The sequence below is a fragment of the Chelmon rostratus genome, chromosome 12 (assembly GCF_017976325.1).
Source record: "Chelmon rostratus isolate fCheRos1 chromosome 12, fCheRos1.pri, whole genome shotgun sequence".
In the NCBI taxonomy this organism is placed as follows: Eukaryota; Metazoa; Chordata; class Actinopteri; order Chaetodontiformes; family Chaetodontidae; genus Chelmon; species Chelmon rostratus.
Genome location: NC_055669.1, coordinates 18,976,361 through 18,988,550, shown reverse-complemented (window position 1 = coordinate 18,988,550; position 12,190 = coordinate 18,976,361). Strand labels below are relative to the sequence as shown.

General features: G+C 42.4%; 1 protein-coding gene across 2 annotated transcripts; it reads right to left on the bottom strand.

The window, feature by feature from the left end:
- Nucleotides 1–506: 506 nt before the first annotated feature.
- sppl2 (signal peptide peptidase-like 2) lies at nucleotides 507–11,511 on the bottom strand. Of its 2 annotated transcripts, none has more exons than XM_041949962.1 (15): nucleotides 11,424–11,511; nucleotides 9,780–9,896; nucleotides 8,338–8,520; nucleotides 8,151–8,240; nucleotides 7,729–7,868; nucleotides 6,395–6,537; nucleotides 5,142–5,238; nucleotides 4,205–4,321; nucleotides 3,858–3,939; nucleotides 3,635–3,709; nucleotides 3,486–3,548; nucleotides 3,308–3,407; nucleotides 2,874–2,951; nucleotides 2,026–2,186; nucleotides 507–1,195 (listed from the first exon to the last, which is right to left on the bottom strand). In XM_041949962.1, the coding sequence occupies exons 1-15, from the start codon at nucleotides 11,469–11,471 to the stop codon at nucleotides 1,013–1,015; spliced, it is 1,677 nt and encodes a 558-aa protein (XP_041805896.1). In that variant the 5' UTR covers nucleotides 11,472–11,511; the 3' UTR covers nucleotides 507–1,012. The 2 variants fall into 2 exon arrangements, 1 of the variants encoding a protein (XP_041805896.1); XR_006007265.1 differs by having other exon boundaries at nucleotides 1,070–1,195; nucleotides 1,907–2,186.
- Nucleotides 11,512–12,190: the final 679 nt, after the last annotated feature.

Genomic DNA, 12,190 nt, shown 5'->3' with positions numbered 1-12,190 from the left:
TTAAAACATGATAGCAAGTCAGTCACAATTCATCACTAATCTTGTTTCTATTTTATCTTTACTGGGCCGTTAATTCCGCTCTGGCATTTCTGTTCTCAGGACTGTACACCATTTCATCTGGTAAAGAGTTATCGAAGGAGGAAAGTAAGATCTCAGTTCAGAAGCTTGTTCGCCAACAGGACAAAGTTCACACAGTTGACTCAAAATGCGTGGCATTGAGGCCCGTCTCATATCTGTAAGGTTGCAACGGCTATTTCCATTATCGACTGACCTGATGATTACATGATTGCGGATTCCCCATTAATCATTTTGTCTCTAAAATGTCAGAAAATAGTGAAAATGCCTGTTATAATTTCTTAGTGCCCAAACTACATTTTTTGCCTGATCAATAGTTCTAAAGATATTTAGTTTACTTTCATGGATGATGCAGAAAAGGGTCAAACCCTCACAAGTGAGAAGCTGGGCCCACCAAATCTTGTTTTTGCTTAAAAGAATTACCAAAATAATCGCGATTATCAAAATAGATTTTAGATTTATCCACATATTCTTTTTTTTTTTTTTTTTTTTTATAACGTCACCCAAATAAATCAACCATTCTCATGGATTCCATTGAAATGAACTGATTTTTGCCACAAAAATAATTTCATTCTGATGTGACCGGGCCTTTCGGGGCTGTGAGGAGCCTCGGCTTAGTGGGAGTATATAGTGTTCAGCAGCTTGTGGAGCTTCCAGATTTGGCTTTTCATTCCCTTTAGAGGTGGTACAGACCGTGTTAGTAGAAGAAGCTGTGGGGTGTTTCAATGCCTCGACCTTGTGTGTCCAATCCCGGTGCCCCGCTGAGCCAGCCGTTCAGAAAACACAGACCTCCTCTGCTCTTCCCTTCGCACCAAGTGCAAATAAACGTCCGTACTTCAAAATGTCCAATGACTAAGACACAATGTAGAAAAAAAAAACTTCCACAACAAATAAAACGTAAAGTGTTAAAATGTTAAATGCCGTACTGGATGTCCTTTCAGTCAGATTTGTTTTCATCCTCTTCTTTCTCAGCTGGGGGCGTTTCCTGAGGCGGGTGCCGGGGTGAGTCTTCGCTCTGATTGGTGGCTTCTGTGGTTTGGGGCTCCGGTTTAGTCGAGGGCCCCTCTATCTGTGGCTCTGCAGTTTGTGTACAGTTGATTGGTGCGAGCACTATGGCAGGCTGTAGGGGACAAAAAGAAGAGTCTATATAAGATGGCTGTATTGTGTCAAGCAGTCAACAACATGTAATGATGGTAGCAGGAGACAGAGCAGCTGCAGATTAGACAAAACCAAAGAATATACAGTCATTCCTCTGTCCACAGGTAGATTTGAGGCTAAATGGAATGTTTTTATTCATAACATCCTGCTTTACCACTTTAACCCCAATTAAAGGAGCTTTAATGTTGTCAGAGGTATTCCTGTACACAAAGATAGAAAGTCCCAGATATGAACAAAGAAAGGAGAAGCTTATCAAAGAAAACCCCACATGGGTGACTCCCGCTAAACCACACAGATAACACATGCTAACCAGTCTATTTAAGAAAATACCTGAGCTAATCTACATCACCAAGAGCACCACCCATAACAACTTGAGTACTCTGTCACACACGTGTGTATGAAGAAAAATGAAAACAAAGTGCTCTAAAGGGAAAAATGACCAACAAAAGGAAGCTTAAGTAAGATCAGGATGTTTTAATGGTAGAGTGTGAAGTAGCAAGCGCAGATAGAATACCTGCAGTGACATTCACAGACAGCTGAGCCCTCAGCAGCAGACTAGAGCACACCCACAGTAAAATAAAGGGCAAGGAGCAGCGATGGGAGGGAAGGAGGGGGACAGTGAAACAGAAAGAGGCAGTTGGAACGGATGGAATTATTTAAAGGGATTACTCAACTTAAAATTCTACGTTACTCGGCATGTTATTTAACTAGATGTTTTTTGTGTTTTCTTTTTTTTTTTTTAAAGTCTTTTTGTTCTTCGGCGGTAGGCAGTCATATCAAACTGGTATTCACCACAAATCCACTTCCAGTCCAGAACTGGGGCAACTCCCTGCGCCACAGCGCTACAGCGAGGCTGGTGAGCAGAGTGCAAGGCACCAGGTAGAGCAGGGCCGGCTGACCCATCTGCATCACGGCCAGGGCCACGAAGGTGATGAGCAGGCCGATGCCGTACGCTGGAGAGAGAGAGACGGCACACAAAAGGTCAACGGTTTCAAAGTCCAGTCGTGTCGAGCCAACGCTTCAAATGATGCAGGTTTACACTATGAAGGCCCATTAGGACTGGATTTATTTCTCTAGGGGATGTGGAGCGATTTTAACATTACCTGCACCGCTCAGTGATTTTTAATCTCATCTGGAAGGCTTATGCGGGCAATATTTCACCCCCATCCCAACAATAATCACAGCCGCAGTTACAGACTGCTTTTCCTCGGTCCTCCTGTGATTAAAATCGCCTCTAGAGTGACGTCCTTGAATTTTAAAGACAATTTCTGGGGGGTTTTCCTGCAGGAAGGGCTGCTGGTCCTTCATAGAACTACCTTATTCATTTGTTATCATCAGCTCAGTGTGAAATTTGACTTTTGGGTAAAATAGAGGATGGAAACATATTGACACCAACACATGGGCTTCTTTGGTGAACCATAATAGAACAGAAAAAATTAAAGCAGGAGAGCAAGACACTGCAAAAGCTAATTCAATGTCTGCTACAGGTCAGGACTGGTCTATTACAGACCACGTCCTGTGATGCTTGATTCCTCACCTCCTCCCTGTAATGTTAATCCCGTCCGAATGGGGCTCATCAGAACACCACAGTAACGTGTCACCATCTACAACCCTCACAAGCCCCCTGCCCACGTACTTACCGATCGTACAGGCCACAAAGTAGATCCTGGAGGATTGTGTTAAAATGTCAAACCTGTGACAGTACGCCACCAGCAGACCTGACGGGAGAAAGACAAAGAGGCGTTCATCATATTCCAACACCGGACATAATCTTAATCATCTGAGTGAATGAAGTGTTATATTCCACAAGGAAATGGCAGAAAATAGATGATTGAGAACTAAACTAAACTCTACAGCATTAAATATGCAGCCATAAAAGTGTGGGTGTTAAGTAGTTCTGTGTTTACATAGCTGGGAAACACATCAAGGTTTTCTGCTCCAAGGACAGTCTAAATCGGTTGGCCGTGGTTTTTCGGTGGTTAAATAATTTTCTGTTTGTGACCACGAAAAAAAAAACACATAATAAGCTTTAAGCACTTTCAGTTCCCTGTGGTCTGATGACAGAGTTAATCACCTGGTACCAAGATATCACCGAAGCCCAGGAGGGAGAAGGGCCGGTCGCAGAGAGCCAGGGGAGAGGAGTTTAACCGTGGCACTTTGAGCACCATGGGAAGCTGGAGGAAACACAAACGTTAGATCGGCCACTTTTCCTCTGAGCTGAGCGGAGCTGTGGAATTTGAAAACAAGCCCACCTTTTCATGTGTGGAGGAGTCAGAGGGACCAGCCGCAACCTCCACCATTATACTTTCCCCACTCTGCGGACAGAAGGCCATGGGTGACGTAAGCATGACGCACAGTCACAGAGACAGCAGACATACATGTGAAAGCAGTGTTGACATACATTTGTAAGGAAGGGCGTTATAAATACGAAGAAAACATCGTAGACGAAAAGGACCGTTAGTAGTAAGGTGCAAGCCTGCAGAGACAGAAAAACATATCAGGTGAGTTTACAACTAACACAGTACACAGGCTAAAAATTGATCATTCAGCAAAACAATTAAAATCTTAAAAAGCATATTTGTACACTTTGTACATTGTTATAGTTTCCTGGAGAGCTGGCCCACCTTAAACGTGGGGAGTCTGACTGTTTTGAGCATGTAGAGACAGAAGGCGATCCCCAGAGCGTCCTGTAACACCCACGCCCACCTGGAGGGTGCAAAACAAGACTGTGAGTCAGCCCACACCATCATCATAATGTACCTGCAACATGTTATCAAGCACAGACAGAAAAATGCTACCATCCTGTCACCCGACACACAAAAAGCATTCAACACCCGCAATGAAGTGGTGTGTACTGTGGTTCAAGTGGTAATCTTGCTGTATGAAACACACAACACATCATGAAAGAGGATTCAAGACTCAAATGCAGCGACTGGCTGGGTTTCTTGGCACACTTCCTCTCTGCACTCACTGGTCTTCATTGCGAAACACCATCCAGGTGATGCTGACGCCAATGCAGAGAGCCGACAGCAGCAGCATGCGGATCTGCGGCCGTTTGTGCAAGTACGGCAAGTTGTTCTCTGGGACCCTGTGGTCAGAAGGAGGTCCACAAATCAATAAAAACAATCTGGATAAATACAGCTCATATCAACAGTGTACAGGGTTTTTTTCATTCAACATTCACTTGCATTAATATACCTTGAGGCTCCTTTTCTATCACTGACCTAAGTTGCAGGTATAAATACCTGTAAATGTTTTGCATGTATAAAGCAGGACATGTTCTCCCCTGTGTGAGGTTGGCCCTGATGCCGACACACGGCTGTCCTGCAGACCCTGACTGGAGGGCAGGCCAGCTCTCCAATCAAGAGGATGCAATTTCCTCATATTCTCTGTCAAGTAGTGAGTCGGGCACTGTGGCTTCAGATCTGTCTATATTCCATAAGTGTTAAAAGAGATCAGACCTTAGTTTTAATGTGAAACCGAGGGATTTGCTTAACTACCTGGGGAGTTAGCGTTTCTGTGAACGCACACACACACTCAGAAGTCCTATGTTTAGAAACCCTGAGAGCAGGCGAGCTGCTTCAAATGCTTTTGGTTTTGGACAGGTAAGAGTAGAGCAGGCCAGATCTAATTGATTTAACAGATACCTGAGGCCCTTTTCTCTTGTAGTTCAGCTCCTTTTCTTGTTATTTGCAAATCCAAGTTAGCTACCTTACCAGTCTAACTTTCTTTGACCAAAATCCATCTGGTTTCATGTTGCTACTTTTCCTCCTAGAGAGCTGGTTGTAACATAAATGAGGGCTTGTCCAAAATCTGAACCCAGGACAAAGCTTACAAAACTTTCACAAAGATTCAGAAAACAATATGACACGTGCTGATAATTGACTTTTTGGGCAGCTAGACCTCACCTGCACTTGCAGAAAGGGAGTCTCCTGACAAAAGGCCACAGACAGCTGTGGAGGCCGACAGAGGAGGCCACGCAGAAGATGGCTATGACCCAAATGGCTAAACAGTGAGGAAACAGCAGGCGGGTGGGAGATTAGTGCATATTATCACATGATATCCACTCATATCCAATTGAGGAAATACACTTGTTATTGTGCTCTTTAACAAAGCTGGTCCTTAAATATCTGAATAGTGGCATCAGTTTCACTGTGTGTCCAGTGTTAAAGCTGCTGGGAGAATGTACAACAGCTCTTCAAAGACGCCAAACGGTCTGTCAGCAGCTGCCGGTTTCTTTTTTATCTGTTTGTCGGGCAAATGTTATATGAGCCGTTGCGCTCTTTCACAGCACAGCCAGCCTTTACACTCGAGAAGTTCACAGATTCAGATCTGCAGCCTCATAATGCTGGACAGCGAGCAGCTCTGCCAGAGGAAATGAGGATAAAGAGCCTGCTGTGTCTTGAGTAGCCTGAAGGAATCTTGAGTTTAGACTGGAGCTAAATGGAGGAATCATTAACCCATTTTGCTGTCGAAGATTTGTTCAGATGGATGGTCTGGGCATTTAACCAGCAATAGCAATCTTATGATTATAAATCCTGCTTCTCAGCAGCTGAAAACCATTTATACACATACTTCTGGGCAGTGATGACATGTGAGTGATCATTTTAAATGTATCTAAGCATCGGGGGACGATTTCTAAGAAGAAATTCAACGTTTCCAAAACAACCGCTATATTTATCCAGTTTAAAAATGAGAAGAAAAGACAAATGACAGCCTGGTAAGTGGTGCGCTTATACTGTATAACCAGGTGTTGAAAGGTGTTTGTACTCATGTCTCAGTCACCGTAAACAAGGAAGCCTGTGAGATGCAGCTGAAAGCTCAGAAAAAGCAAGGAAGTGGAAGTTGAGACTATGTGTCAACCAAGCAAAGCACTGCCAGTCATTATTCACAGACTGTATCCCAAGCAAATGCCTTACTGAACCACGCCAGACCACAATGAATGAGGGAAAAATTACAGACTGGCTTTGAGATGCAAACCGTCCCCCACAGAGCAATAAATACTGGGCAGCCAGGACTGGAACCACTATTAATCTATTGGTCACATATAAGTGAATCATCTGACCGAAGAGCAAAACATGAATGAGTATCTTTGATCAAGAGCAACACACTGGGTGTTACATTTTGTGTGTTCAGCTCAATGTGAGTGCCTCTGTCGTACCCAGGCGGTCATAGAAAAAGTAGAGTAGCACCAGCATGCTGCAGCACATGACCACGAACACGCAGATCATGATGGGGGTGACGTCCACCGTCTCCTCGTCCTGCTTCTCCGCACCGTCGTCCCGCTTGTGCTTCATGTAGCGTCTGCAGGGGGAGAAATGTAAATTCAGAGAGGCATGCTGCCCTGGGGAGGCCTGTTTGTGACGTTCATGATTCCACGGACTAAAGATCTGCGTCTATGCACACTTATGTGCTCGTGCCAGCTTATTAAGCAAAATAGTCTAAGGCAGGCATCTCAAACCGGTTCCATAAAGGGCCGCGTGGCTGCAAGTTTTCATTCCAACCAAGGAGGAACACACCAGGCTGGAATCAATTAATCAGCTGATCTCAGTCTTCAGCTGACAACTAAGTGATCCCTTGATGTTGATTGGTTGGCCTGATGTGCTCCTCCTGGGTTGGAATGAAAACCTGCAGCCACGCGGCCCTTTATGGAACCGGTTTGAGATGCCTGGTCTAAGGCAATGCAGCAAGCCAGCCTTTGGGTTTTGTCTTTTCACTTCTTTTATTAAACAGTACTGATGGTTGGTGACTTGCCAGGATGATCATCACACCATCCACACTCAATATTTGCCATCATTTGACTTGCTGGCTCGCGGTTGCTTCCTTCCCGAGTTCAAAACACACAACTCATGTTCCAAAATGTTTTTTGCCCGCGGTCCTGTGCGTCAGAGGCCCCATCTGACTGTGCCCTTAGTCACCTTGGCAACTCCATCAGGAAGGACAGACAGGGATTGGCTTAAACTGGTGAATCACTCATTCGGCCTCAAATAAACAACAGTGCCCTTTGGTGGAGCTGCAGCGGTACAATGCAGACTGTGTGGATTTAAAAGAAGAGACGAGTGCTCGCTCCTCGAAAAGGAAACACTGAGCAGTCAGACACCTTTGACTTCTTTGCCAAGAAAACGATGACTAATTTTCCCTGGAGATAACTCCCCTGATAAATTGGCTTTGATTTAAATTTAGCCTTCAGGACTAGAAGCAAGGCATGCAGTGCACAGGAAGAAGGAAAGTCTGAATACTGTAATAATGTTATGTACAATGCCAGTACAAAGTCGGCTTGTCACTGCAAGCTATATCATCACTGACAACAAATTATGGGTATCCTCTATTCTGACAAGAAAAGGCTTTAATGAATTTACCCTCCAGTACATCACTGTCTGCAATGAGTTATTTCTGTACATGTGTAACATTCAAACCTAACTAAGCATTCACAACTGTGGAGAAACAGCCCACATTAACTGTCATCAGCTCTATCCCTGCATCACGCCCACTTACTTCTTGCTGTCTCTGCTGCCGGCCCAGTAACCTCCAATGGCGACTGTTCCTACTGCCATCAAAAAGATGATCACCATGTTGTAGTCCAGCACCGGCTCATTGGGTGCGTACATGGCAACCAGTCTTCCTTTACCAAAGGTCTGCGAGATTTAGAAACAGCATTAAGTCAGGAGTCTAATAAATTGGTACATATGAAAACATACCTCTCATTCTGATTAAACATTCATTATTTTACATTTGGCAAAAAATCAATTTTGTATCTGTGCTTGTCTACTACCCACAGTGAAATTTACAGACATTTGCCTCTGCTGTCAGATTGTTTGATGTTTAGAGTTAATTAACATCACTGAGCGATCAGGAATAGAAAAACTGGACCCTTCAGTTAGACAGAGGTTGGTGTGTCTTCTGTGTCAATGGCTCACCTTGCTTATGTCCAGCATATCAGAGTAGCTGAGCAGTGCTACAGGAATATCAATCTCCTCATACTGAGTCTTGTTTCCTGCTGGTGGTGTCTGTAATTAAAATAAAAGTGACAAAATCAATTTAATCTTGATGGTCAGTGACTACAAGCAACAGCCTTAGGATGTTTACAATTCTACGCAGGGTTACCAGTCTGTCCTTGCTGACAATGAGAAGGCCCTTGGCGCCGTTAATCTGGGCCAGTCGGACTTTTTCATAGAAAGTGCAGTTTCCTCTCATCACCATGGGAATGCGATTTGGGAAGCCCCCCTCTGGGACCTCAGAGGGCGAGCACAGGACCGATGTTGTCAGGTCATAGATCTGAAGACGTGACTTCAAGACAAAAGGTTTGCAATATTAACCAGAGCTGGCGAGACTCCTGTTATGGTTTAACACTTAAAGTAATGCTGACTGAACCTTTGGCCCACTGACGAAACTACTGCAATATTTATATATCTGCAGCGTAACGAACTGGGTGCCTGTGGTGACATTCCTGGAAAAAAATGCTGTATTTAGTTACAGCTAATGCAAACTATATATTTCCTACTGCTGCACCTTCATATTTAAAGCATCTACCTGGCAAAACAAAGGTGTTTTTTAATGAAGTAGCCACATTTAGCTTTTTTTTTTTTTTTTCACAGGGGATCGGTGTGAAATATTGGCAACAGGCTACACACCTCCAACTTCTCAGCAACATAACCAACTCTTTTCAGCTTCAACCTGCTGTCTGCAGACTCATGCAGTGTGTAGCATAAAATCAGATCTCGGTTGCTCACAGAATGATGGAAAAAGCCAAATTATTGCTTAATGTCTTTAATAATAACAATAGTTTGTTTTGCTGACCCCAGAATTCAGTGACCTGCAGTATCAAACTACATTTGCTGTTACCACCAGTAACTACAGGTGGCACCAAATCAACCAGAAGTGAAATCTTCAAGATTGCCACTTTAATATAAACTATAAACTATTTCATATTTGCTAATGACAAAGCATTTATTTGAGGTTTATTCTGAATAGGCTTTTGAGAAATAGCCTATTGAAAAAGCTGGCCCTCAAAAGCTTCTTGAATCAATGAAAATAAGATGAATCATGCCTGTCGCTACTAAAAGACTGGAGTCAATACAGATGCAGTCTGTTCCTTGATAATAGATGTATGAGGCTATTTCTGCATTTTAAAAGGCTTTGTGTTAAAGACTAGCACAAGACTCCTTTAGGCTTTTTTCTAATGATACAATTATATCCGAAACTGAGAGCCTGTTTATTTGCTAATGACCTACAAACTGTAATCCGTGCATTGATTTCCTGCAGAGTGGATAACTATAACTCATCATATTCTGATATCAGTCGCAAATATCTCCAATATTTGCCGTTGGTACAGAAGGAAGCTGCCAGAGTCCTAACAGGCAATAAGAGCGGCGATCAGGTTTCAGCATCCTGTACAAGGCCTCCTAAAAAGCATTTTATTGATCAGATAAGTGCCCACTGTAGTTTATCCCCTCTGTTCTGTGTAGCTGTGCAGCATTTTGTAAGGAAAGACTCATTATTGCCTACAAAGACCTGGTTACACCTCTTGTCTCTCACTCATGACTTACTGCCTTATTGAGGTCCTGAGGTAGACGTGCCCACTGGGAGTTGAAGAAAATGCAGTAATCTTTTCCTTTGCTCTTGCCCTTGTCACTGAAATGGGCCATGCCGTACTCTCCCACCACCTGTAAACATGACAATAGCGTCTGCATCACTCCACATGTCCATTAAATGTCTCTAACTGTTTGGATCATACACATAAACATTATTTCCAGCCTCACATGAACTGTTGTTGCTCTTTCACCTGAAGTAGTGTAACAAGGTAAAACAAAGTAAAACATAACAAAAACAAACAAATAAAACAAAATATTGATGAAAAAGTGCACTAGCATCTAGGACTTTTTTGGGCTGAAGACTGCCGACTAATTAAGTTCTGACAGAATAAATGGGCTGGTAGCCAGGTTTTTCCTTAATGTACTTACGGATCGAGAAAACACACCAATCCAAAAGAAAACAACAAGGGATTATACAAATTAATTATTTCAGACATGGTCCCAACATACACAACATTCATACAGATCTTAAAAAAATGAAATCCGTGCACACTGGACATAATATTTAATATCCACATAAACAACAGCTAAATACGACAGATCATTTTTTTTTTTTTACTCAAGTCACTTTGTACCCTCATAGATTACAGACCATAAATGAGGAGCATGCCCAGTGATGATATTGTGTGGGTGTGTGTGTATATATTTATACACATATATATATATAGTTCCACACATCCAATTCATCCCTACCAACATGAGTTAGAGGACATGCATTTTACAAACATTTTCAGCATTGATCACTTCTGTATCATAATATTACCATAATATGTAAACTCTATATTGGTATATACATTGTAGTCTGAAGTGCTGTTGAATTATATAACTTAGTCAACCCTTTCTGACATAAATGGGGTGAACAAAATATTATGATCACGTTTCAGTATACGCAGTTCAACAACATAGCAAACTACAGCTTCCAAAGTTACCATCTGTTGCAGGGTTCTTGTAACCTTATTAGACTGCAGTAGTTTTAGCTCGGTGGACCTAACAAACTGGCAAGATATGGTGATGGCCTACATTAGCATTATTTAAGCCTTGACTATAGCTATTGTAAGCCTATGACTTGAAAGTACCTATAATTTAGCAAACCTTTTTTGTACTTATAAAAACGGTCTGTTTCTACTGTTATAAATGTCTTTGACGAAGCAGATCAAGGTCCAGTGGGCTTCAATAATTTACAGACTGACGTTACGATCAACCGAGAAATATTTTACCCGTAAATCGCAATTTCAGATGCGTTACTAAAATTTTAACGTTATGACCATCGTGATGTGAGTTGTTAGCGAACATTTGCCGACCCGATATCTATCAGTCGTTACTAAAACGTAGTCTGTCATAAACCTTGTAAGTGTTTCAGTGTCGTGGTGAATCAGCAATAATGCGACTTCGTTAATGTTAACTAGCTACATCAAAAAGATGAGTGATGTGTGGGTGTCCGGGGCCCACGGTGATCTCCGCAAGCTAACAGTCATAGCATCCAAGCTAATAATCCCAGAACACGGTTAGAAAAAATATGTTTTTGTCAGCCACGTGCCGCAATGCTAAGTAAACGCACAAATACACAGTTTTGGCAGAAATACACTCGGTCTCTCTCACCTTTTGGATGAGAAAAGCGGCCCAAATCAGTGTTTCAGGGACCCTCATGATGACTAGCTTGTTGTTGTTTCCCCCATCTACCAACCAACCGCTCGGCTCGAGCCCCTAGCATGAGCCCCCCACCAGCTGTTCTAACAAGCCACGCCCATGTTACTGTTCTGGATTTGTAATTGGCTGTGACCGTCACGAGCCCGAAATCACGTCCCTGATTGATTTAAGTCTATGTCAGTCACACAAAAAAAAGTCTGGCTGTCAATCGTTTCGTTTAAAGCAGAAGTTTACTAACCATTTTTGTCTATTTTAACCAGTGCTTGAGCGGTTGACCTTTAAAAGAGGAAGACCGGTTGTAAAACACAAGTTTCAGATCAGATGAACTGATTTCATGTTCAGGTTTATCATAAGATTTTTAATAAATTAAATTATGACCATCTCATTATATTCCGTTTCATTTTTGCATTTATATATGCATGTTTCGTTATTTGATTCAATTTATTTATTTGTGAATTATTTTTTTCTCCTTATTGAGGAGTTTGGTCTGTTCCTGTTTTTTAATACTGAAAAGAGTTTGGTACATGCTACTTGCAATAAATTCTATCAAAGCTCTTACGGCTGCACATTACAGAAAAAGAAGTCCTTGATACATTTGTGGACCTGGAACACATGATCTGGACTCTTGAAGTCAAGGCTGGTAAGGCGGTAGCTATGCTTTCCATCCATAACCCTGTATTTTCACTATAATTACAGTTTACTGGACAGCCTCCAGTATA